Here is a 26,746-nt window from a genome sequence, read left to right on the forward strand (position 1 = left end):
TGTCCTCACAATTAATTTTCTTTAACCATTAGTATAGCAAATGAGCTGTGTGGCCACCAGCCCTTGCCTCCAGCACAGCAGCATTACAAAACTGCAGGGTATGTAGTAGTGCACATCTACCTACATATTTATGTGGCAAACACAAATTAAACAGCCAAATCCACAGCAACACAGGCTGTCCAAAACACAAATACAGTTCCCATGAAGTCAGCAGCACTGTTTCACCAACACAGGCAGGTAGGTTACAGGCCACAAATCCTTATCAACTGTGCAGAGAAAGAGAGGCTTGAAATAACTTTCATCTCCTAAAAAAAACACCATCCCCTCATACAGATGCTCCAGGGCTGCTGGCAGGAGCAGGGAGCTTGGGTGAGGTTTTCAAGAGCACACAAATTGTCTTTTGGGCAGCCCCATGAGATCAAAAGAGATTTCAAAGGCAAATCTCAAGAGGTATTGAAATAGCTTTTAAAATCTGACTCTATGTACAGGACAGAGCTCACATAATTTTTGCTGTCAAATAATCCTTTATACTGACAATCTAGGCTAGAAGGTACCTAATTCCCATTAATTGTTAGGCTGTGCATGTGTCAGTCTCTTGTAAGGCTAAAGAGAATTGTGAAAAATAAAACAAAGGTCTGACTAGATTGCCTCACAGTGAATTTCTCTCAAAGACTGCACTTCAAACTGTGTGAAACCTGACCCACAGTCTGCACCTCACTTTCAATTTAACACATATTTGAAGATTTTGTTGATTGGAATTATATATTGGCTTGTGTAATAGCAAGCTTTGCCAAGGACCATATTTTTAATAGCATAATGCCTCTATTTACCTTTTTCATTTATTTGTTTATTCCTGGTCCAGCATTAAGCATGGGTACAAGCAGCCACCCTCACAAACTCACCCCAAAAAAGTCAAATATTTTCTATGGGAGTGTAAAATAGATTGGCCACTGTTATTCTAACAAGTTCCATGCAGGAGAGAAATAAAGTTCCCATTCATTACCCAGTTTACAGGGACAGCCTGGTGAGATATCTCGTTTACATTCTGATAGCCCCATGAAATGAATCGAATTCCCACACACTCACAAAAGGCCAAAGTTAGCCTTTTCCTTGGGAAAAAACCAATCAACTCAAGTCTGCCTCTGGAGTGGGTTGGCTGTAACCTTGAACCTTAAAGGAAATAAGAGGGAGAAAGAGAGAGCAAGGCAGGCATCATGAGAGGGGGTGGGGAACAGCTAATGGCACTGGGAATGGAAAATGTGGGCATTAAAAGAATTTCCTACTCCAAACAATGTGCAAAGTTAAAAATATCTTCTCCTGAGATTATCCCCAGCATAAATACTCACGACAGCTATTTATAGCTGTCTGGTAGCCTCCAACAAAGATTTTTATTCCAACAAAGGAGCTATATACAAATGCAGGACCTGTTTAAAGAACTATTAAAATGGAAAATAAACCACTCTTGCGTCAGCTAGCCATACTGGTACCTGTTTCCAGCTCAGTCTAAACATGGCTTTCCTGAATGCTGACAATGGAGCTTTAAGCACTCAGGGGAGGGAAGAAAGAAGCTCTTGGTACATTTATCCCAGGCCAAATCCCCGTTGTCATGAAGGCAGTAGGACACCTGAGCACGGCGAGGTGCTGAGCTGAAATAAAGACTGTGAAAATTTCTCAGCACAGCCTTGACTGCCCAGGAGCTCTCTCAGTCTGCAGCCAGGCTTGCCTGGGACAGTGCAGGAGGTGGGATATGATCCTACACCACTGGAGGACCTCCCATGGCAGAGTCATCAGCTCAACTCATGGGAGATGCTCTAAAAATTTACTCCTCCTAACATGTTCTTCCTCTTTTAAATCTTTTAACCAGCACTGCTCTGACCTCTCCCAGTACTTTCCAACATATATTCTTACTGTTTTGGTTGCCTTCAGCCTTGAACAAGGAAAAATAAAATTGCTTGTAAATATGCTTTTAAAATCCATAGGAGGCTTCATTGAGATAACTCAGGATAGTGGATTGCAGCCACTGCTGGAATGGCTTTTTGGGACAAGATACACTTGTGATCCAAGGGGGGCAAGGGATCCCCACACCTGTACATGATAAAGGGCATGTGTCCCACTAGATGGGTCCAACTGGGTCACAAATGCCCCACCTTAACTCCCCCAAGGGACTTTGTCCTTCCTTTCTTTGGCTCAGGCAACCAGAAACATCCTGGAGTGTGGAAATAGATGAGAGATTTTTGCTTTGTTTCTTTTCTAGGTCTTCCCATAAAACTTCCAGTGCATCCCCTGTGTCTGGGCCACATTTGCCAAGGCCTCCACAGTCAATCTGATGAGTTGTGACCACAATTTGTGTTATCTGTAATTGCCTGACTGCATCTTCTGCCATTTCCTTGTCAATCAGCTGTGCACACCCTGTGTTAATTAAGACAGCAAGAATGTCAGAGCAGAGGTCTTTCCCTTCCCTGCACATGTGTAAGCAACTTTGCAGTACAGCTCTGCTCATAAAGTTCAACTAATTTATGCTTTTCAGCTCAGCTTTGGTTTGGTTTCAGTTTGGCTCCTTCAAGTTAATATTTGAGTTTTAAAAAGACTTTTTAAAGTCATTATTTGGACTGAGTTGCCGTTCAGGAAAAGAGTAACAGCTTAAACAAGTTTCAAGTTCACATTTAGTTTAAGTTTTTGATGTTGGTTTCCAATTTGTGACTCCAAATAATACTGAAAAACACTGATTTGAAGTTAAATACACCTAGTAAAATGTGTTATTACTGCCTAAGTTAAAACACTGATTTGAACTACAGCAAAAGAGGAGTTACTGAGCACAATTTAGGGACACCAGGGTCACAGCTCAGTGAAGGCAAGGCCTCTACCCTTATTTCTTAATGGAAATAATTAAATGTAACCTTCACAGGACATTCTCCATCTGGAGAAAACCAGAGCTACATTACCTTGCAGGAAATGTAGAATTCATCCCCCTCCCCTTCAATTTCATGAGAAAGGGGTTTGGGGTAAGCATTCCCAGTTTTCAGCACTCTTTCCTAGCCATCCTGTTTTCATGAAAAACAAGTCTACGAGAATTTCATCCAGTTTTTGTAAGAAAGTCAATCAGAATTTTGCTGACAGTAGGAGCAGCAAACCTTGGAGTGCCTGAAAGATAAGACTCTCTTCACTTGCAAGCAGCTCTCAGTGGAAGCAGAGTCTGTGCAGCAAAATAAGCTGTTTGGAGACATGGAATTCTAATGGCAGTTTAATCCATCACACACAGTTTAGCAACGTAATGAGGAGCCTGTAAAACCACACAAGTGCTCCAGGCTGACATCCACATTTCCCTCATACTCTATGGTTTTAGACACAGCAACAAGCAGAGCTGGATAGTACAGTACATTCTGTTCTACCAATGGCAACTCAACAGCATCATCTACATCTGACTCTCATTCTTTCTGGTATCCATCTTATAGCTTTTGGAACAGGATAACAACTATTACCCCACAACCCCCCCCCCCAATTTCGTGGTCAACAGCTCCCTACTCTCAGCATATTTAATTGATAAATAATGGGGAAAGAGGCTAGGGAGGAGGAAGGCTAACAAATGGAGTTGGTTTACATAAGCAACCTTTTTTTTTTCACCCCAAAGAGTCTTAATTTATTATCTGTTGCCAACACTCACTAAATGCACAGGCTCAGCTGCCACATTCCCCTCTTCTGCCTAAACAAGGCTGCAGGCAGCTCTGTGCCTTTTGAAACTGCTCTTTGTCACAAGGTGAAGCTGCATTTGCCCCGGTTTATGAGAGACCCAAAATTACAGCTTGCAAAAAAACTGTTCTGTGAGGAAGGTCCCAGCTGTTCTCTGCCTTGGAGAGGTGATGTGGTCCTGTGGCTTTTACTCCCAGGTCTGCCACTAAGGGATCAAAGATGAGGCTTGAGGTAAAATGTGTTATGTCTGCCAAAACCCATGATGACAAAGGCACATTTACAAGAAACAGGGTCATGGTTCTGGTTTAAGGAGAGGAAAAAAAAATAAAACTAGGAGAAAAAAGAAAAAAAAAGTAAAAGAGGAAGAAAAAACCAGGGAAAAAATATTATCTGATATGGTCACCATAGCTGCTGTCCCAGAATCGAGATCACAAATGGCAGAAGAGTACCTTCAGTCAAAGTCTGGTATGGCTCCTGCCCTATTTTCTGATTGCTTTCCCAAAAATGCAGCATCATGTTTGTTAGTTTTGGACAGAGGAAGTCTCCAGATGTCTCCCACATCCTCCTCTCACACACACGCTCAGCAACATTGAAGTTCCCTGTCCACTGACCATTCAAGATGTGACTCTAAAGCTCACAGAGGCTTTTGAAAGACCCTTCAACCTCCTCAAATAAAATCTGCAGAGGTGAAATCCTACAAAATAAAGGGGAAAGGGGTTACAAGGAGGTGTTAATCTCCAGTTTTTGAAAAGGTTGATTAAGAACACAGCTGCTCCATTAAAGCCATGCAGAACACCTCATGCCATCTCTCCACCCAACAAGTGAGTCCAGCATGATCAGGCTGTCCACCTTATCACCCTCCCTGGCCAGGAATCATCAGCAGACACACTGCAACATCTCCTCATCAACACCCAGGAGCCAACAGTGAGTGCCAGAGATAAGCAGTGGCTCCACCTGCAATTTTCCCTGCAATAAAGCACACACAGAGCTCTGATTAAATGTAACAGAGGTGGGCCAGCCTCCTCCAAAGAGCTTAAAACTTATGGAGAATGATTCCTGAAGTCTATGGCTAAGGCTGCTTTTCATGGCTTCTCCTTCTAAAAGTGGCCTGTGCCAAAGTACAGGTGCTAAAAACTGTGGGCCTGGATGATTTGCACATCATGCTCCAAATTCTGCAGCCTGGAGAAGGTCTGATAAGCAAAGAGGCAAGCAAAAAAAAAACAACATTAATACATCCCCTCTGATAGGTTTGTGGCTGAGCCCTTCCTCACTCCCCATTTGGAAAGACAAAGGAACAACACTACCCTGCTAAAAGGTAGTACATAAATATATGCACTATTAATTAAATTAAATATATTTACTAAATGCATAAATAATGCATTTATACATTTAGTAAATAACAGACAAAATGCCAGATGCTGTGGTCACAGACATGTACAAAGCAGCTTTCAGCATGAGAGGCACTACAATTCTAAAAGGAGGATAAAAGCAGAAAAAAAATGGCATTACTGCCCCCAACAGAAGGAATCACTTTCAGGCTACCTTTCAAGCAGTCTGCTCTGGCCAGATTTCTTTATGTTTATCCTTACATCCTTACTTCATCTAATTAAGCATCCAAGCTTTAAAGAGTCTGGATTGTAACTAGCAAAGGGGTTGTCTTATTAGAAAAGTCTTGACTTTAAACCCATTTTCCAACTCTGTTTATCCTGTGCTGCAGAACAACAGCTTGAAGGCACTACAGGAGCAGGCCACGGACACAGAAACCTTTCCCTTGTGAAAGGTGACAGTTCACATGACAACAGCTTACATTTTTACAGAAGCATCTTTCATATCAAAAGTATTTTACAAGTTATAGAGCAAAATGCTGGAGAGTTACTGGTTGTGTAAAAGGTGGCAGCCTACAAAATCAGGCACTCCAGCGGGACAAGGAAATATTTTTAGCTAAGAACACTCCATGTTGCCCATTAAAATGGCACATTCTTTACCTCAGAGGACTGAAGACCTCAACATTTACCATATGCAAGCCAAACAAAGACAACATCCAGAATCTTTTTTTATTAAAAACAATTGTCTGGAATACAAACGGATGAATTTACAACGTGTTGGGTTGCTGCCGGATGTCAATAGAAAATGAACACATGCTGTAAATTCAGAGCTTGGTAATGAGGAAAATGTGTATGTTTCCCCAAGTCTGCTTCTCTGTAGGTAGGACTAAAGGGCAGCATTATGTCATTTCCCTTTGCGCAGGACTCCCTATTGACTTCCATAAAGAATTTGGCTTAAAAACTGATGACAGGGTACACAGCCCAAGTTGAGGGAAGAACAACCAATAAATAAATGAAGATGGGCTGGTGACGGAAAAGTCATTCCTAGTCACCAAGACATCTTACCAGAATTTCTTCCAGCAGAATAATGAGGATGGGATGGATGATTCCTGCTCTCTGTTACACCAATCCCTCAAATCCAGAGTCATTATTGAGCGTGCACAAGCACCAAAAACAGGATTCAGACTGAAACGAGGGCAAGCCTTGAAACACAGAATGCAATTTAACATGGAACAGCTCTGGATGTATGACATGGCCAATTAAATGAGTTTAACTGGCAGCCAACCTTTTCCTCCTCCATCTACCCTGCTTTAAAACACACTCATTAATGTCCTCTTGATTTTCAGAATTCTTCTGTTATCTTCAAGCCAGGACAGGATTTTAAAAGCTTTCATCAACTAAATTTGTGGTCTTTGTTCCACTTCTGTGCATTTATACCTTTATCTCCTCCAAGCAAGTTATTATATCCAGCAAAACCACGCAGCCAACAGACTGAGAAGTCACATTTCCTCCAAAGCCAGCATTAACCACAAGCATGCAAGACCAATGATGGTATCAAAGGCAGTACATCAGGATCTCATTGAAAGTGTGATGTGAGCACGATAGGTGAAATCAGGATGGAGCCAGCAAAGCAACAGGGGAACAGATGAAGGAAGTTAGGCTCTCAAGATATGAGTCACCAAAACAACACCTTCAAGCGCTTCTCTTCCCTCAGTGTCAGAGCTGGTGACACAGCTGAAGTCTTTCATTATCTTCAGAGTTTATTAGGTACTGTATTAGCCCATCTGATAATAATCAGTAAACGAAAAATTAGATTACAAGTCCATTGAATTTGCCTAAACATTTCAGGTTTGCCTTGAAGATATATTTTCTTCATTTAATTTGTGTATATCCTGCACTTATATTCAGGCCTGAAAAAACATGATGATATTTTCATTGCTTAGTAGGAGGTTTTCTCATATTAATTTAATCACCAATATATTCCTTCTCGTTAGAATATTGAAATGACTCATCCATTCCATCAAAAATTTGGGTGAGAAATGAGACTGTAGCCCTGAAGGAACTTACTCAATGCTCCAGTCTAAGATGATTACATGCTAATGAGAGAAAAGACTCTCTAGCTTGTACAAGAGAGAAGGGGAAGGAAGGGGGGGGTGGAATTAAACCTTTTCCTTAAACAAATTCATCTTGTGGCATTCCAGCACAGACAAAGCCTGCAGCTATCATAACTCACTGGTTTGAAAAGGTCATTAGCCCTCTATCTCATTTTGCTGGGAGAAGGAAGAACCAAATTCATGGCCATGACATGAAAATTTGCCCTTGGTATTGCTGTGGGATGACCAGAAACCCTGCAGAGGAGATCCTGAGGGATGTTTTTTTGTGAAATATCAGCGCACACACACATTCTCCACACGATGGTCACAAATCCATCCTGCAGCCCCAGAGAGTGCAGCAACAGCATCAATGCAAAATACACAGAACTTCAGGGCCTGCTTTTCCCCCTTCTCTCTACACTTCCCTACCCAAATATTTCTTTCTCCTTCTCAGAACAGCCTGGATATGTGGCACCAGACACATGATGCCTCCTGCAGCGGGAAGCACTTTGTTATCCGCGTCTCTGACCTTCAGAGGAATACCCCACTCTGCAAGCTGGACCATAAAAGGAATCCATGTGTAGCCAGTGTTTAGAAAATCCATCTCCTTGTCCTTCCCAGCTCTGGTACTGCCTTATTAAGACACTGAAGTAGTAGCTGCTGGAGAATCTCGGGAATGATCCCAGCAGCAGTGCCCAGGACAAGCTTTGTGTAGGCTGAAAATGAGCTTGAAAAAGCTGTGAGGACTGTTCAGCTTGGTGATCACAGGCCAGTGAAAAAAAAACCTATTCTAAAGAATCTACAGTCATCCTATTCCCATGGTAATACACATGATATTATTATTATTTTTTTTTCATATCTAACCAATCAAACATTTCCTGTGTGGGAAAAAAGCAGACTGCAGGTTGAGGGCTTCATCTTGAGGGATGGCGTGGTGTGACATGCCAGTTCAATGGTGTCATCATCTCAGGAGGAGGCACAAGGACAAAAAACCCTTCTGTGTATGGATTATGGAAAGGATTTTCCTCTCCAGTCTCTGCTGTGCTCTGGTCCTCTGAGGAGATGACAGGTACTAAACCTGGGAGGAATGGAGGAATAGATTTTTGTGGTGGTTCACGTCCCAGCTGTAAACATTTCTGTGAAAATCTGATGGCTAAGCTTTGATTAATGGTCTTGGAATTCAGGTGAAGATCAAAAACAAATCTGTGAGGTTTGTTGCTTGTTGTTTTTCCCCCCTCCCAAAAGGGCCATTTCACTAACAGCCACCTTGTTTCTTTTGTCTGCTAAAAAACACAGATGGAAAAAGTTTTATTCTTTATATTAAGCAAGCATTCTGCTCTGAAGCCAACTTCAGCCCTATATCTTTCTCACCACTGTAATTATAACACTGCCTTTCAGAAATTCCCAGGATTGATCCACTGATCTTCTCCCTATCACTGGAGGGCTGACAGTGTTATAAATGAAACCAGCTTGCTCCTGTTAACACTGTCTGCTCATTGGAATTCTGCTCAAAAACATCCTCCCAACCCCAAAAGACGTATTTCTCCGAGATATTAGGCATAGAAACCTGTCCTGGGGTAGGAAGATGTGTGCTTTGTGAACACAGATTTGTGTATGTTCTCAGTGACTTGGGAAGTGCATCACAGCTACAGAAACAGCAGAAAATTACCTCAAACCTGGTTTGGAACCAAGTGCATGGAATCTGTGCAAAGCTCCCAGTGCAAATGTGGCTGGGCTTACCCTCCCGTGCTGTTTCACAGTAAGACCTGACTTGTGAGAGGTTCAGCTGACAAGCAGTAAATGGAGTCATGGTGATTTCGTTTCTTTCCACTCTGTGCATTTAATTGACTTTAAAATTTGCCATGGATCAGGTTTAGATCATGCAAAGAAGGCTCACTGAGAAGGGAGTACTTGCTCAATTCAATAAATCCACACACCAAAATGTTGTCTCAAGCTGGTGGAAGAGGGAAGAAGGAGTATAAAGAAGCAATTTAACCAGACCTTTGAAGAAGCCCTGCTTTTGGGTACCAATTTAGAGCACCTCTTCTGGTCTCAGCACAAGAACACAGTCCCTGAAGATAACCTTTACTGGAGCAGTCCTTGCTCTTTGCTTTAATTATGTCTGCATTGAAAAAGGGTCACACCCTACCTTTAAGGAAACTGAGGCATGTTTTCAGAAAAATGTCAGAGGAAAAAAAAAAACAAACCCAAAACAAAATCCCAAACCAAAAGACAGTCACAACTTGCTGTTGAGTTTCAGCCTTCCCTCGATTTTCTGTCAGCATGACAAACTTGCTGGCCTTTTATTCAAGACTATCTAGAAAAGACTATTAATAAGCAAGATTACTTGGACCAGCCAACAAGTTTTGACATAAAAAGGAGCAAAACAGCATCTGTTTATATTTCCTTAATGTCAGCTGAGATGAAGCTAACCTTTAACTGTCACATACACTGCCCACTGGTTTATACTTTCCAATAAACAAAAAGAAACGCATCCTGCTCACTTTTCCACTTCCCATCACCCTCGCTGCTCCCCAGGAGGAGAAGGGCTCAGCTGCAGCACCAACACAGCAATTACTCCTTCTCATCTGTGTCACTTGTGTCACCCTCTGGTCAGGCTCCATGCCAGCGTTCTGTGCTGTCACCAAATCTCTCTCCTAAGGTGTAGCTGCCCACTGCCCTTATTCCTGGCCAGGGATATTTCTTGAGCTGTGTGCTGATGAATTCATTTGTCCAAGAAGCACAAGCACAGCCACCTGATGACTTCCCTCATGCTATGAAAGCCCTTGATCATGCAAGGACAATCTGCTGGCAAGAGGGATTTTCCTCCTTTAGCACGAGCTAATAAGGAGGTTACGATGAGAGAAATAAAGCCGCTCATAAACATTTATCTTCAGTAATTAAAAACTTGTTTAAAGGCACAAAGCCAAAAATGCAGAAGCTAATTGACCAAATGAGATGCTCCTGCAAGTTGAAATCGGTTTGGGGTTTCATTTGCAAATGACATTTTTCCTCTGTGGTTCTTTGAGCTGAGCTGTGAAGGGATGGCTTTGCCTGGGCTGCCAGCAATCTGAGAGTGTTTACATAACTCTGCTTATTCGTGTGTGAAACTTGTTAGCATTTGACTTCATCTGGTATCCCTGCAAACCAATTGGCCTCAGCTTTTCAAATCTCCTCTTCTGATTATCTGGTTTAATTTCAGATATTAGATCATAAAGACATTAATAAAATGCAAACTCACACTGAGGAGCAGATGCTCCTAGAACTGCTCTGGCTAAATTTATTTTCATGTCACTCCTTAAAGAGTCTTACAGCTGGGCAATAACTGCACTTTCATGTCTAATAACTTCTACCACTCTGAGCCCAGAAAGCCCTGAAGAATAGTAACATAATTAAGCAATAAGTTCTACAATGTTCTTGTTCTCTTACAAGAAGGTATTTAAATGTAATAACTAAGAGATGCCGGTCCAAGTCTGCAAATTTGTAGTTTTAAAGCCTGCCATTAGTTCTTCCTCTGTGCCCAGATCCTTGCAGCACACACATGCAGCCTAAAGAATATGTTACTGCAGGTAAATTATCAAACAGATTTGCCTGAAGAGTATTCTTTAAAACTTTTCCTAAAACACAGGGATATTCAACCATCAGCTTCTTTTGTATGGGAACAACACAGTATTCCCTTTGCTTTACTTTAAACAAAATTAAATTTATTGCTGAGCACTATTAAATATAAGGCCTTATTTACTCAAAAGAAGGGTGAATGTAGATTTTTGCCAGCCAAACAATTTGCAAGTGTATGCATTTGTGTGATGAGGTAAATGTAAATAAAATCCTACAGTATATTCTTTATACAATGAATTAAATTAACTCTGCCACTGTAGCTCAGCTACATACTTATTGTCTAGGAAAAAATATAGAAATATAGGGATTTCCCTGCCTAAGACTCTGACAAAGGGACCAAGAACAGAACCTTTTTTATTCTCAGTCAGTTTGGAGCAGTGCCTTTGGTCTCTGCCACGTGGATTTACAGAAGTTAAACCACGTGCCCTGCTGAGGATGGCACAGGAAGTTTTTGAAGGCTCTGTGCCTTCCCAACCTTAGCCCAATGTTCTCTTAATGCAGCCTTTTTGCATTTCAAGTGTCTGAAGCCTTTTGTGTGAGAAAACTGTGGTGGCTGATATGGCTTACACTGTTTGAAGGTGACAGAGATTCAAGAGTGCTGCACTCTGCCCTGGATTAACAGACTGCATACTGCCAATTTGCATCTAAAACACTAAACAGATATAATTTTTCAGTATAAACATAGCAGGAAAGCCATGGACACTTATTTCTACCATATCAGCTACATTTTTTCACTCACAATTTTCCTTGTGTGGCACCAGTTTTGGTCTAATTCAGAAAACCATGATAAAGTTCCATGTTATATTGCTCCTCACATGGTGCTCTTTTAAGCAGGCATGTTTGTCAGAATTATCAATGATAAGCAAAAAAAGAAATCTGTGTCTCCACACCTGTATTTATCAGATATTTAAATAAGATCCAACTCATGAAGGACAGCAGTCCAGTTAATAAATTTATAGGAGGAAACAAAAGGCAGATTTTCAATTGGCAGCATGTGGGTTACCTGATTACAGGATTGGAAGGGCCTCCTTTCCACCAACAATCTCCAAAATTCCTTGGTGTTTCCAAGAGATAAAAGATGGGGCATTTTACCAGCTGTCTGGGTGCTAGATTGGAGCCATCCTCCTAAAAACTTGTCTGGCGTAGTACAGATAGTACACAGATTACAGAGTGATTTTAACATGCTATAATCCATAATCTGGATTATTATATCATTATGATTATTTCATATTATGATGTGAAGTACTGAGGAGCTGATTTTGTTGTCTGCTTAGGAATTGCAGTGGGTTCAGCTCAGTGAAGTCTGAACTCTGTATGTCTAGCTCTGAAGAACAAAGCTGCTTTTATGAAACATTTCTCTGTAATGACTTTAAAGAAAATGTCATCTGAAAACACAAAAATTAGAGCTCAATTCTACTGAGCTTTCCATACATTTGGTTATTTCCTCCAGGGCATTTGAAATGCTCCAACAGCAAAGATTTCTTTAGTATCCACTCTCACTTGAGAGTGACTGCAGTAGAGAAGGTTTTAATGAGCCACCAGGTCGTGCTTTTCTGCCTGGGTTAGAAATGAACTCCAAAAATTGCACAACAGAGATTCAGTGTGAAGGGCCAAACCCACCCCAACAATTCAAATATGTCTTGTCAGTGCTGGAATTCCAGGCAGCTGTGAAGACAGGTTAACAGCTGGAGCACTCCGCTTCAATTTGTTCTCAACTCTCACGCATCTCTAATCTTATTTATTCAGTGCCTCAATGTTTATCTCCTGGGCAGAAGATGTCATGTCTCAGCTCTAGCAAAAAGTGAGCATTTTACAGAAAGACAAATAGAAATTCCCAAAATATTTGCAACTTCAGGGTTATATGAAATTCATGGAGAGATAAAACCGCTGTAGGTTGCTTTTTTTTCTAGTAGCAAAAGAGGCTTGGAATAGACAGGAGAAAAGCCCTGAGGAGGACAGAGGTTTAACTTTTGGGGAAATGGAGTTCTGAAATAAAACATGAACACTGGGAAATGACATGGAACATATATGCAGCCAGCTTCTCTTAGGTTCAAACATGCACTCATTGAAAACTTACATTAGGATCACATTCTCCTTCCCTCAACACAAACCTGAATTGTAGCATAGTGTCTGAAAACTCTTAACAAAAACATAACCAGATGCTTGAAAACAAGAAATGGGCAGCTCCTAGTGTTTCAAGCAAAAGGAAACCAGAAAGGAACCATTTTTGTGTAATTCCTAAGCTCTCAACTCTGTTTAACATTTCTCACTAATGTACACCCCATACCAGGGATAACTGCACTGCAGGAATGAAAAACAGCTTCAAAAGTTATTTGTAGTCATTCAATGTTGATTTAACATGGACACACACTCACCCTCACTGTCCTGGACAGGAAAAGGAAATTTTTTACTTTCTGTGGATGGCACTTCCTTGCCCTCCAGAAGCATTAAGATCCCATGGAAACAAATGTGTCCAGTCTTAACCTCTCCAGAAGGTAAGAAACGTGCTTCTCATTGCCCTGCAAAGATGTACCCTGCAGGTTTGACCTTCTTAACTTGGTGAATCTGTCCTTTGTCTGCTGCCAGAGCTACAACAGCCTCCATAGGAACAGTAAAATGTGAAATTTCTGGTTCTCTCTGGTCCTCTACACACCTTCACAGATCCAGACTGAAATTCACTTGACTTCTTTTTCAGTTGTACCAAGTCAGGATTAACCATGTGTCTTGTTTTAGCAAAAGTTGCATTTAAGCAATTTACTATCCCAGGAGACATTCAGCCTCCTGCAGGCTCCTGCCATCCCTCATCTGCAGGTTCTTTTCTTTAAAATATAAAGAAATATTTTTATTTTTTCTTTCTTTTCTTTTCTTTTCTTTTCTTTTCTTTTCTTTTCTTTTCTTTTCTTTTCTTTTCTTTTCTTTTCTTTTCTTTTCTCTTTTCTTTTCTTTTCTTTTCTTTTCTTTTCTTTTCTTTTCTTTTCTTTTCTTTTCTTTTCTTTTCTTTTCTTTTCTCTCTTTCTTTCTTTCTTTCTTTCTTTCTTTCTTTCTTTCTTTCTTTCTTTCTTTCTTTCTTTCTTTCTTTCTTTCTTTCTCTCTTTCTCTCTCTCTTTCTCTCTTTCTCTCTTTCTCTCTTTCTCTCTTTCTCTCTTTCTCTCTCTTTCTCTCTTTCTCTCTTTCTCTCTTTCTCTCTTTCTAAATTAATGCTATCAGGAGCCATGCAGCTTTGTGGCAGTGCTTTTCTCTATGTCCTACTCAAATACCCTTTTTTAAGGTGAGTTATTTAATATCTAATTAACCTAGATAACCCCTTCTCTTTGCCATATTTTCACATCAGGGTGACCAACAGCTCTCCTTCCCCATGACATGATCTGCAATCACTTAGGGAAGAGCACGACACAGGACAAAACTCTGGTTCAGATTCAAAGTTAAGCTTCACCTAAACGGAGGCCAGGCTGACAATGACCCTAAGACCTTCCAGAAGTCTGCAGCAGTGATGCTGTGACAATGGAACAAACTGGATCAGCTTCCTAGTATAAATAAAATTTTAAAAAAAAACCAAACAAACCAAACAAAATCAAACAAACTAAAAAACAAATACAAACAAAACAACAATAATAACAACAACCACAAAGCAGAAGTGAAAATTCATTGCTGGCACAATGACAAGTCAGCCAGTTGTAAAATTGAGATTTAAGTACTAAATAGATTAACCTGAGAAATATTCTTTAGAGAGTTTAAGGGGCTTATTTTTGCTCTCAGTTTTGCTGAAGTCAAGGAAGTAGGTCCATTGTCATTTCAAGAAGTATTTCACCTCAACTTTTCAGTGCAGCTGCAGCAGACTGAAGTGGACCAGCAGAAATGCTTTCTGTCACCCCTCCAGACACACACAAACTCTACCCAGCTCCAGGCCAAATTCTTCCAGCATCAGTTACAACATCAAAACGACAAAACCCAAGGGTTTTGCTCAAGGGAACATCTTTTACTGCCTAGGAAGAGGCACAGAGCAGCAGGTGGTATTTGTTTTTTCCCTTGCTGAAGGAAGTCAGTCCCCTGTGCTCCAGTTCCACATGGGATCCTTCCCGTCAGTTCCGTGCAGCTCGCTGGTGTGACAGCCCTGACACTGCAGCACAGGATGTACCCTGAGGAGCTCATCCAGCTCCTTCAGGGCTGCCACTGCCTCGTAAATCAGCTGCCTGGAATAACTCAGGGAGGGCTTAATCCAAAGCTGAAATCAGTGCAAAGCTTCCCAGCTCCAGACTGGTACCTCAGGGCTTTATAAAACCAGTCCCAGGCACAGGAGTCCCTCTGTCCCTGGGGAGCAGGACAAAGCCTCAGCTTTGCCCCTGAGCAGTTAAAGGTGTAGCACATCCAAGAAGGTTTTCCTTTTTTTCCCTGAAGCTCACACCTGATCAGTACAAACCAGATGATGCCAGATGGGCACAAGTTGGCACTGCCATCCTTTGTCCTGGGTTTCCCAGGCTGTGGCTGGAAAGTCTCCTTCCCCCCTGAGGTACCCGAGCTGCTGGGACCCTGCCAGGCTGAGCACACGCAATAAATCTGACAGCCTTGGGAGAAAGCTGGACAAAGTCCCATATGTCTGCTGTTGGAAACATGCCCCCTAGACAGGTCTGCAGTGCTGCTCCAAACACATTGAGAGGCCTCCAGAGATCCAGACAAATATAAATAGTAAAAAAAAAAAAATTTTAAATCTGGCTGGACAAAATTTCTGGGTGGGCGCAGCGTGGGGAATCCAGAACGTCTGGAATACCTGGAAATTATAAGATCTTAAAATGCAAAAAAAACCCACTTTGCTTCTGAGTTGGTGGAAATTTTTTATCTGAGTTGCCACAGCTTTAATTACTATCCACAGCACGTACCAGGGGTGAAATGCAATGTTGGTCTTCAAAAGACAAAACGAATTCTAAGCACACGAAGCCCAAATGGCAGGGCTACACAGCACAACAAAATATCATTTCCAACAGATTCCTAATGGGAAAAAGCCCCAAAACACAAAGCCTCACACCAGACCTCATGAACTGAACTTACACTAAGCTTCCCAAAGATTAAATAGCTGGACATCAGCGGCTCCAGCATCACAGACTCTCGGGAATCTGACAGCATCTGAATCCTCACTGATCCTAACATGGCTCTGGCTCCACTGAAGGCATGATAATATCTAATCACTCTCTCTTGGGCAGGTGCTGCAGGAGTCCATCCTGCTACATTTTCACCCCTCAGTCTTCCTTGGGCACGGGCATCCAGCTAGAAAGACGGGCTTTCAATGTATATTCATCCCAGGAATCGGCAAAACGCGACACTGGAGTTACAAACGCTGCTGATGGATGTGGCTGCTTGCACTGCTGGGTTTGCTGCTCTACTCAAAGCCTAAACAGCACATGGGAGACCTGGCAAGTGTGTTCCAGCCCACACAGACATCCATCTGTCCATCTCCCAGCAGAAATGCTCACAACCAGTGCTGGATTCCCCACAGCAGCCCACTGTGGGGCTCTGTGGCCTCTGCTCAGAACTTATGGAGGAATATTTCCAACCTCCATGCTGAGCTTTAGGACTGCACAACCCACTTCATAAAACACCTGAAAGTGTTTTATGAAAGCCTGGAGAGCAGATTTCTGCAGCTTATGACATGTTGTGGTCAAATCAATAAAGGCGAAGATGATCCCCCAAAAATCCCTAAAAATCTGAATTCACCAAAACCGATGCAGCATCACATATTCATTTGTTAATAATAATTGCCCCAGTGCTGCTGTCCTTCCCTCTGTGTGAGCTCTGCAATGGGGGCAGATGCTCAGCTCATCTCCTGCCCCACCTTGCCCTCACTGGGGCAGGATTTGGGAGGTCCCAGCTCCCAGAGTCGCATCTGAACTTGAGAATCAGGCTCTGTTACTGTTAAGGCAAACCAAAAATAAAAAGTCCAGACTAAATTATTTTTAAGATCCTGAGATTTTTAAAGCAGTCTTGTGACTTTTAAGGGGTCTGACTCATGGTACTTGAATGCTTGAAGTTGGCAGCAGCAGAGGGAGTACAGCAAGATTTAGCGTACAGTAATTTATTGTTGAAAGCCTTCAGATGTGTGGGAAAGGGCACGGAGCGCATCTGCAGTGATCAGGGAGAAAAAGGGACACAGGCCCAAACCCTTCTTCTCTGGCCAAGCTACCCCCCTCCATGAAAGCACCACTCCTAAACCCCAACAGAGCACCCCAGACGTGGAAAAAGCAGTTTCCATCAGCAGGGTGGGATACACGTGGGTCCTGGATTCCAGCTCCAGTGATGGCAAGGGCAGAGCCCACTGTCCCCAGGCCCTGTGGCTGTCCCTGCCGGCCCAAACCAGCCACAGCACACAGCCCAGGTCACCCCACAGCCTCTGCATGCTCAACCAGAGCCTGGAGGTCTTCAAAGAGAAGTTAAGAGGTATTTTTCTACAGAAACTCCCAAACTACAACCCCTAACATCCTCCACAGACCACCCAAGGCCGCTATTCCCATCAAACCCTCAGGTCTCAGCCTCTCCTTTAACAGCTTTGTTTAAAGAAGAAGAAACAAAAATGAAGTCCCTATTCAGAATTAAATACAAAAATGAGAACAAAATGTGCTTAAACCTAGCTTTTATTTTTTTTAAAAATCAATGCAGTGTTAATAATCAAATCTTTTTATCACTGAAGACATTACAAAAATGAATGGAGCCTTTCTCCCTATTTACACCAGTGTAAATCATGAAATTTCATTAAAGTGAACAGAACTGTAGAGGTGTAAAATGGGTTTAGTTTATGAAATGCCATTCCCAGTATTTTCACGATATTTATTTCATAAATTGACATCATCATACCCACATCAAATTCTGCTCTCATTTCACCAAAGTAAATCTGTAACAACAGACAGCAAATGCTGCTCTTGGTGCCCACATAAAGCGACTGTAAATGAATAAAAAGCAACAGGCAATGCCCAGTACAGGCAGACAAATCACACAAATTGAATACAGCATATACCAAGTGTATATCAGATTTCAATTTATACCTTTATCTTTAGTAGATATAATATCTGACATGTAAATATCTGGCAAGTACAATCCCATCTGCACAGCACTCCCACAGCATCTGAGGATGAGCTTTCCTTTCTTATGATTTCCCGTGCCCATATTCCACCACCTTTGCTGTTTACATTTATCCATGCAGCAAAATAACCAGAAGCCAAACATTTACAGCATTCTAAGGAAATTAGGCAGTACACACTCCTCATCTCACCAGAAGCCAGACATTTACAGCATTCTAAAGAAATTAGGTAGTACACACTCCTCATCTCTCCCACAACGTTAGCTAAAGCTATTTTTCTGGCACGTATCGCTAGCACAAGGACTCTTTGGGACTTGAGGCAGAAATTCTGATAGCCACTGCTAATCAAAGGCAAGGCACCAGCACCATTTTCCAGATGTGGTAACTCACCTCTCTGCTTCCAGGCGCATTTCCTCACGCTTTTGCCTCCTGAGCTCTCTGCGGCGTTCAAAGTCATCCATGGCGGCTGTTTAAGCGTTCCAAGCTCTGGAAAGATCCAAATCTAAAAGGGAGATGATCACTTAGATGAGAGTGAAAACACAAGGGAGGCATTTAACCAACTGAGTCCATTTAGTTTTGTTTTGCTGCCTTAACGGCGCTGTAACTATTTTCTTTTTCCATCAAAAAACCTCGACTTCCTCGGTATTGTTGAGATAAACAAGATTAATGAAATGTCTTGTAGGATAAACATAGCCCTGCCTGCGTTTAGTTTCCTAGTTAAAATTAAATCAACATGCTTCAAGTAAGGACTGTATACATCTGCTAGCCGCAGCCTAGCTATTTGTAACGTCACAGGTCTTTTCCACTAACAAAAAAACAACAAATTCAGCAGGATTTTTAACTTTAAGCTTCCAATTTTTCACCGCAAGCAGTAAAAGCACTGCACGAGAGAGGAGTTCTTTTTTTTTTAGTTGCACGGAAAATTAAAAGTTCTGCAAAAGTTAGTCCCCCCCCTTCCAGCTGTTCCCACCCCCACCTTCAGAAATTCAAAAAAAAAAAAGGAAAGTGAAGAGAAAATGAGAAAAGAATTAAAAGGAAAAGAGAAAAAGGAGGGGGGGGAGAAAAAAGAGAACGAAAAGAGAAATAATTAAAATAAGCCACTGCTTTAAAATTCCACTCAGGGGAAGTCAAACTATGTACAGATCCCGCTCAAAGAACAAAAAGTAGCAATATATTTTTTTTTTTGGTGATTAATCCGCGTGCTTTGCCCGTGCCCTACCTTCTTCTTTATGATTTAGTCCATGAAGTATTTTCCCCTTTACAGTTCTTCATATACAAAGCCTTCCCAGCCTCGGTTTATATCCCATCAAGCCGACTATTACAGAATTCCCCTGCAGCCCCCAAACCAAAAATGACTACCAGAAAAGGGAAAGCTGTTCTCTTTTTGTCCCTGCTTTGTTTACAGAGCTGTCAGTGGTTAGTTAAACTCTGCCTGGAATCTGGCATTTAAGGCCTGCTCTAAGATTGCTTCCTGTGCAGGGCTGGAGGCCTCAGCTTCCTCTGCAATCCCAGCCCCGGAGCTGCACTCCAAGGATTTCCACCCCCCAAAAAAAAACCACTTTTCCCAGCCCGTCCTTCCACAGGGAAAGCCTAAAACTTCCAAGGGTGGCTCAGGAGCTGCTGGCAGCTGAGGGGAAACGGAGCCCAGGTGCCTTTGGATGTTATTTGAAGCGCTCTGTTTGCAGATGGAGATTTGTCTCCTGGCTTTATATCCAAGTGCCCTCCCCATAAAAATCACTGGCACCAGCAAAGCCTTGCCTGGCTTCAGGGAAGCTTTTTCTGCCCCCTTTTTTGGATTAAAGCACTGCTGAGGGCGGGGGTTTTGTGAAGGTTATTTTATTAGTTTACTTTCCCTGGGGGTATTTTTGTTTCTGATTTGTTCCCAGATTGGGGGATTTAAATTTTTGTTGCTGTTGATGTGATTTTCCTCGCATTTGTCTGGGGTTGTTTTGTGGAGATTCAAAGGAAATGTTAATTTTGCAAATCTGATAGAGACACTACAATGCTGCTGCTTACCTTCTTTTTTTTAATTATTATTATTATTTTAATTCAGTTAGGCCATATATCTAAAAAGGCAAGTTGTAACACGATTTTTTTGCCAATCTCTTAGCACTGGGTCCTTGTTCTGGTCCTTTAAGAACCCAGAACAGCAAATCTTCCATTTTTTCCCAAGAAAGGAGAAAGCCCATGTGTGCAGCTAAACCTGGCCCCAGTTTCATCACTGGAGGACCTGTGAGCTGTAGGACTGATGTGGCTGCCCCTGCCTGGGAGACAAGGATCAAAAAGGAGTTATGGTGCACGACAGGAGAGATTCAGAGCAGCACGCTGGGTTTCTGTGCAATGCCAGTGTCCTCAGGAGCCAGGACTGTACCAGGCAGCAGCATTTGGCCTGTGGAGCATTCACCACCAGGGATTTAAACAAAGACTTGGCTGTTAGGATGACAACTCACATGCCAGGAACAAGAATCCCAAAGCTTTTTCCTGCTTTACCTCCCCAAAGCAGACATGCTTTGATTTATGTGCACCTTTATCAGCTCCTACCCAGCCAGGCACATCCCTCTCTCCACCTGTTTTTTCTTCTGGGCTGCTCGAGGCTCTCTGCACCAACATTGTCCCTGTGCCCTCTCCAAATGTCCCAGCCCATCCTCCACCCCTCCCCTTTCTACATGGTCCTCAGCACCACCCCTCGTCTCCGAAAGCTCAAGCTCTTCCTCACGAGGAAGTCTGAGGAGGACAACAACAACAACCCCAAACTATTTCTGTTCTTCCTCCCCTTTTTCCTTCCCAGGAGCACTGGGGAGATTGCCCAGCAGTCCTGATGCAGAAAATTTTCCCCATCCTCAGGGTGCTTTTCTGTCATGCAGTGAAGATCAGATGGATGGACACCTCGGGAGGAGGGCAAGGGTTTATTCCAGTGTAGTGTCTCCTCTCAGAGGACTGAGGCACAGCCACTGCATGACATTCAGAAGGCCTGTAGTCCAAAATCTCTCTTTCAAAAATCAGGAAGCCACTTGGGAAATGGAGTTCAGGCCATCAGTTTGATTTATCTAGCAAAGCCATACTAGTGCAAGAAAAGGAGCCATCAGCCAGAAGGTTCACTTGAGGAAGTCAGCTGTTCAGTGCTGTTCACTGTCTCCCCAAAAATGACAAGCTGCCATCCAGCCTCTAAGAACCACTAGACAATAACATCAATCTGTCTAAAAATTCTTCCTATTTCCACAAAAATACGTTATATATATATATATATATATATTAATATATATGTATATAATATAATGCACATTTTTTTATACATAGTATAAAATTAAGATTCTCAGAAGACTCAAAAATTTCTTTACTTATTGATGTAGGTACCAATTATTAGAAGCGTTTTCTACAAGCCATTTTTTGGAGTGTGTACATTTCAATGTTTCTTTTTTTAAGAATTTAAAATTGCTCATGAGTAAAAAAAAATCCTGGGAAAAAATGTAACACTCCACTCAGCTCCCCTCCAGAGCCTGCCCTCAAAGCCACTTGTGAAAATGCCTCTCTGTGTGACCTTCCAAGGTGTGAAAAGCCATTTTATTTTTCTACTCTTTGATTGTATACTTATTTTTCTTATTTTTAGTAAGTTGGTGTATATATATTTATCTAATAGATGCAGATGTCTGAAATTACTAGACCAGTTCTATTCCCCTGGCATCCACACCTTTGTGCAAATTACTGGAACATGGGCTACTCTCACAGTGTGAAAAGGTCCATCACTCACCATTGTTTCTATTTCAAAACAAGACCCTCAGCATCTTTTCAGCTTTTACAGCACTGAAATAATCTGAAGCAAACTTTGGGGGGTTTTCCACTACCAGGTTCAAAAGAGGGACCTGTGGAAGAATTTACCTACATTGCTTGAATCAGAATCACAGCAAAGTGCCCTGAAGATATTATCACTCCCCCAGAAAAACCCTCATTTCAAAAGCAATAGTTGAGTCTTACTCCCTCTCTTCACTTCACATAATCTGTTTGATCTTCGCCTGACTGTGGTAAATTGCTAAAATTTGTTTAGTTTTTCATTGTCTTGCTAAAAATTACTTTCTTCAAGGACAGCCACATTTAATCCCTCCCAGAACAAAGCCCACACATGCAAATCCCACTCCCCTTTACGTCTCATCCCATGAGAGACTTGGAAAATCCTGGCTTCTTTCTTCCAACTTTCATCCAGGTAGAAAATCAGAGGAAGGCACACAGTAATTGCAAATATGTGACAAAATATATTAATAGCACTCGTTGGGAATACGCTTTTTGAAAGCAAACAATAAATTGGCTGAGTAGAAATACACACACAACCATATAACTGTATAATCCAGTGTGGAGAGCAAAATGACCTCCTGCTCTGGCTCAGATTTAAAACTGTCCTCACCCTATTCCCAGCACTGGTTTCAGAGACAACTCAGCATCCAGGGGGTCTTAAAAACCTTTGAGCCAGTCTGGCTGTGAGCAAAATGCAAACTACTGCTCAGGTCTTTGAACAGAAATGTCTTTCAAGACCTCCCAGCCACCTTTCCAACACACTGCGTGAGCTCCCAGATGTTTAGGCTGAACTTCTACACCAGCTTCAACCTGGCTGAGCCAGGAAACTTTGAACCAAAGTTTATTCCCTGATATAGCACGGCTGTGTGCTGCTCGAGGATCTGTGCCACACGAGCACATTCCATCCTGCTTCCCTCTAAGCACAACAACAGATTTCCCAAGTTCCTCATTCACCTGAAGGGAAGCAAGGGGATTTGGCCTAAGTTTCTCTGTAACAAGAAAAACCTCCTGCTAAATTTCTCATTGTGTCTAAAGACTTCTGCACGCTGTGCCTCAGGTGTGTCCCCTTCCTCTCTGAGCCCAACAAGCCTCTCAGGCTGGTGAATGAGGTGATAATGCCAGCACAGGCCCATCCTGCACTGGAGAATCCCAGTAGAAATTTCAGGATCCTTCCAAGTCCAGCTACACAAAGGTTTCCCATGTGCTCACAACTAAATGTTGCTCCTGTCTTCACTGCAGGATCAGGTGGTGACAGAAGACCCAATTTATTGCCCTCATTGCAATTTGTTTTTGTCCATACTAGCACCAAAACCATCAAATTCCTCATTACATTTTGACCTAAACCAAGACTGCATGCAGCTTTGTGACTTGTACCTCATTGATCCAAGTCTTCTGTTTTCCAGTTTGTGTCCACCTCAGGTGGCTCAAAGCCCTGGTGTCAAAGCGTGGACCTTTCAAATGTCAGCAAAGGACTGGTCAGTGAGAAGCATGAAAGGTATTTTGCATTAGCTGGCTAAATTCCATGACACCTACTGTATCCCTAGGACTACCACTGCCCTTTCCTTCTACCTCCTCCACCTCAGAAGTGAAAACATAACCTCTTCATTGCCCCTTTTGAAGCTAGAAGCAACTCAGCAAGCAACACTCATTGTCTAAATGTGACTTGTTTAATCTGGCACCCATGAAATGCAGGTATGACAAGCATTCTACTGCAATATCTGGGAGAATTAGAGCTCCTTAATCTATCTTCAGTCAAAACAAATAAGTGTGTTTTTTATTAAAATCTGTCAGAAAACATTTGGGAATTATTTTCATTGCTCCCCTATTAATTCTGCTTTAGAAGCAGCCAGTGCCACTCAGGTCTTTTAGAAACAGGCATGACTTCATTGAAACCAAAAGGTGGAGTTCAAAGGATTGATTTCTCCTGTGTCACACCTCATGCATGCCCCTTCTTTAATCCAAAATGTTAGATATCACCAGAACCATATATTACCAACAGTAAGGCTCCATAAATTAATTTTCAACATTCCTTTCATGCAAAACCACATCTGCAATTGTTTCTGTAAACTTGGCCAAATATTCATGTTGACTGCAGAAAATAAACTCTTGTACATATACACATATACATACACACAAACCCATATCAAGCAGCTTTATTCCTTCTCAAACAGAATAGCTCATGTGGGACCTGAGGCAAAATAAATATACTAGGTCACATGAACAGAGATTTATTCCAGTGTAGCTGTTCCTTGTTTCATCTGACCATGCTTCTTAGGACTTCCAAGGGAAACTCATCGATGGCAAACCAACCTTAGCACAAGAAAATCAAACTTTGGTGTTTTCTCAAGGTCCCAGTTTCAGTTCTTTGAACATTTCACTTCCAGCTACGTGTGTATTTCCAAACAAATGACTTTATGAGAAGAAAGCAGTGACTTACAGATAATTTCAATGAGGAAATCAAACCCCCCATCTGTTAAAATCTTTGCTTTTGCTATGAAGTACATTTTCCATCTCCTCTTTCATGGGAGTGAAAAAAGCTCATGTATATTGGTGGGACACTTCCAAACTCGATGAATAAATTAGTGAACACCTCTGTGGCATCCTGAGCAAAAAATACACAGTGATTACACAGAACAGACATTCCTAGCTGGTGTTCTGCAAGCTGCTGCTGGCCACAGGACCAGGCCATGGTCCAGGCCCTCAGCTGCAGAGGTGCTGAGCGAGTTTCACCCACCCTGCCTCCAGCACAGGTTACCAAAGTGTACATCACAAATGTTCTGGAAGGTGCCAGGCCCTGTGACAGCTCCTGCTCCTACAGAACCACCTGAAAATGTTGTCAGGGAGCTTTTTATAGGATTTTGTTCCTGCCAGAGGTCACCCCTTGGGTTGATGCCTTGTTGGGACTGCCTAAAAACAGAAGCTAGACAAAATAAAGAGAATAAAAAGCTGTTCTATTTACTGAAGTGCCTTCAGGTACATTTAGGACAGATGAAACCCACCCAGGGGCTACACTCAAAATGGAACATGGGTTTTCATACTTTTATAAGTTTGGTCCATTTGTATATTGTGGGTTAATTACAGCTTCGGGTAATGAAGTCATTTATCCCAAGTTTGCTCCCTGCACCCAACTCACTTTTGTTTCCATCTCTCAGGCCTGAGGCAGTGAGGTGTCCTTGATTCCCAGGCCTGGAGAGGAATTGTTGTGTTTGACCAAAATGGGAAAACAGCAGCTGGCACTGCATGTGGAGTTTAGAGCTATACACCAAAGAACTGCAGGATAACAAACATATGAAAATATAAAAGCTAAAATCCTAAGGCATCATGGTCTGCAACTAAAAGATCCATGGCTGGTCCATTTCTTGTATCCATGATCCAGTTCAGCACTGGGGCAGGAGCTGCACTGTTCCAGAGGTGTCAGCAAACACTGGTGATGCTCTCATCTCAGAGCCAGCCCGCTCCAGTGGAAAGTCCCCGTTTATCTTTCCTCCCTTAGGCAGGCTGACGGCCACTTCCACTCCTCCTACTTCCTTCCTCTCCTTTCCTCTACTGCACACTGACTCCAGGGCCAGGCAGAGCTCTCTCTTGACATCTGGATTTGCACATACCAGTCCCAGCCCTGATCTCTGTGACATTTGTCTATCATTTCCCATTAGCAGATGAAGGAAGGAACGAGACATAGCTGGAAGCTGCTGGCACAGCCACCGGTTCTCATGGCAGAAGGATCGACCCTTGACTCTCCCCTTCAAGTGTCCTCTGAAGTATTTCAAGTATGTTGTCCCCAAAGATCAGAAGATACTGAAATGTTATTCGTATACAAACTAGAGCTGAAATCTTGGTCCTGTTGGAATCCTTGGCAGACTTCCCAGAGACTTCAGTCAGACTGGATTCCATCCTCACAGATTCATCTAATACACAAATTAAAGTTCAGTGGGCATACCCTGTAGGCCAGAAACTGGTGCAATCTCAGATTTTGCCAATATAGACTGCTTCATCCTCTTGTACCTTTGTGCACACACATGCAAAGGCAGAATTGCCTTTACTCCTTACTTGTGGGAAATGAGTTATTTTTACATGCACCTTTATCACTGAGGAAACACTTAGCCTTTGCTGGAGATACAAAGTGCAGTAAAAGCTTCATTTCCCTTTACCAATGCTCAACCATAAGTGAGAATAACCCAGGTAGTGAGGATGAGGCCAAACACACAGAAACAGAAGGCATTTTGCAGTCCACAAAACCATTTGTAAAAGTGCTTCATCCCCAAATGAGCTCTGACTCGCATTCATTTTTTCCTGCAATGGCACACCGGGAAGCAAGCTCCTAGGACATCATCCACTAGTTACCCTTGCCTTCTGTCTGCTTCCACCTTCATCACCACCTTCTTTCAGCAAAGATCTTCATTTTGCTGATCTAATCACAAGAATGATTAGGTGCACTCAGTCCTCCTGCATGCTTTGTGACAAACCCGTGGTGATGCCCCAGCTTCATCTCCCACGGGCTCCAAGAGCACAAAAACAGCACCCGGGCCAACAACTTCCATCCAGGAGCTCTTTGTCCTTCATAATAGGAAAAAACAACTAGCTCAGATGACCAATATATAATAAAGAGGAGAATGCACTCCTTGCCCTGTTAAATGACAATTCCCATTTCCCACTGATTTCTATTGCAGAGAATGGAAAAGAGAATCACACAGGCAGAAGCACAACTCTGGAAAAGCTTCACCAATACATTTTCTGAAGGTACTTGTTTCCAAGCAGCTTTTATAAATGCTTTAGCATTCTGTTTGCACACTTTCTCTGTATCTCTCACATCTTGAATTAAAAGGCTAAGGCCATGCCATTAAAAATAATGAAACATTTGAGCAAACCTTAAGGTAAGGTTCCAACAGCAATATGCACTCAGCCAGGCTTCAAACTCCACATGTTTTCTGGAACGTGTTTCAAACTACAAAATCATGATACATTAAGCTACATAGTCAGTCATAAAACAGTAATAGAAAAGAATATGAAGATAAAATGCAGCCAGCTTACTGTGGCTTGGGTTTTGTGTTTTCAACCCTTTTTCTCTCCGTGCTAAAACATTCAGCTCTAGGATCCAGCTCTGCCTAGTGCTGAACATCATAAACTCTAATGAGAGTTGAGGGGGACTCTGGTCTTGCTCTGTTGAGCCAACACCA

At 42.2% G+C, this 26,746-nt stretch overlaps 1 protein-coding gene across 20 annotated transcripts in view; it reads right to left on the reverse strand.

Annotated features, from left to right (window-relative positions):
• Positions 1-26,746, reverse strand: part of CALD1 (caldesmon 1) — a 223,514-nt gene that overhangs the window by 62,793 nt on the left and 133,975 nt on the right. For 16 of the 20 annotated variants that reach the window (XR_015285938.1, XM_086886026.1, XM_086886021.1 and 13 more), the window contains one exon: positions 18,177-18,288. Coding sequence is in view for 19 of the 20 variants with exons in the window: in XM_086886026.1 (XP_086742152.1) it covers positions 18,177-18,247 (71 nt within the window). In the remaining variant the exon portion in view is untranslated. Of the gene's footprint in view, positions 1-18,176; positions 18,289-19,005; positions 19,470-26,746 lie in introns of those variants that run through there. The other 4 variants (XM_086886030.1, XM_086886024.1, XM_086886017.1 and 1 more) reach the window with 1 other exon arrangement.

The sequence above is a fragment of the Cyanistes caeruleus genome, chromosome 4 (genome assembly GCF_971803275.1).
Source record: "Cyanistes caeruleus chromosome 4, bCyaCae1.hap1.1, whole genome shotgun sequence".
Lineage (NCBI taxonomy): Eukaryota > Metazoa > Chordata > Aves > Passeriformes > Paridae > Cyanistes > Cyanistes caeruleus.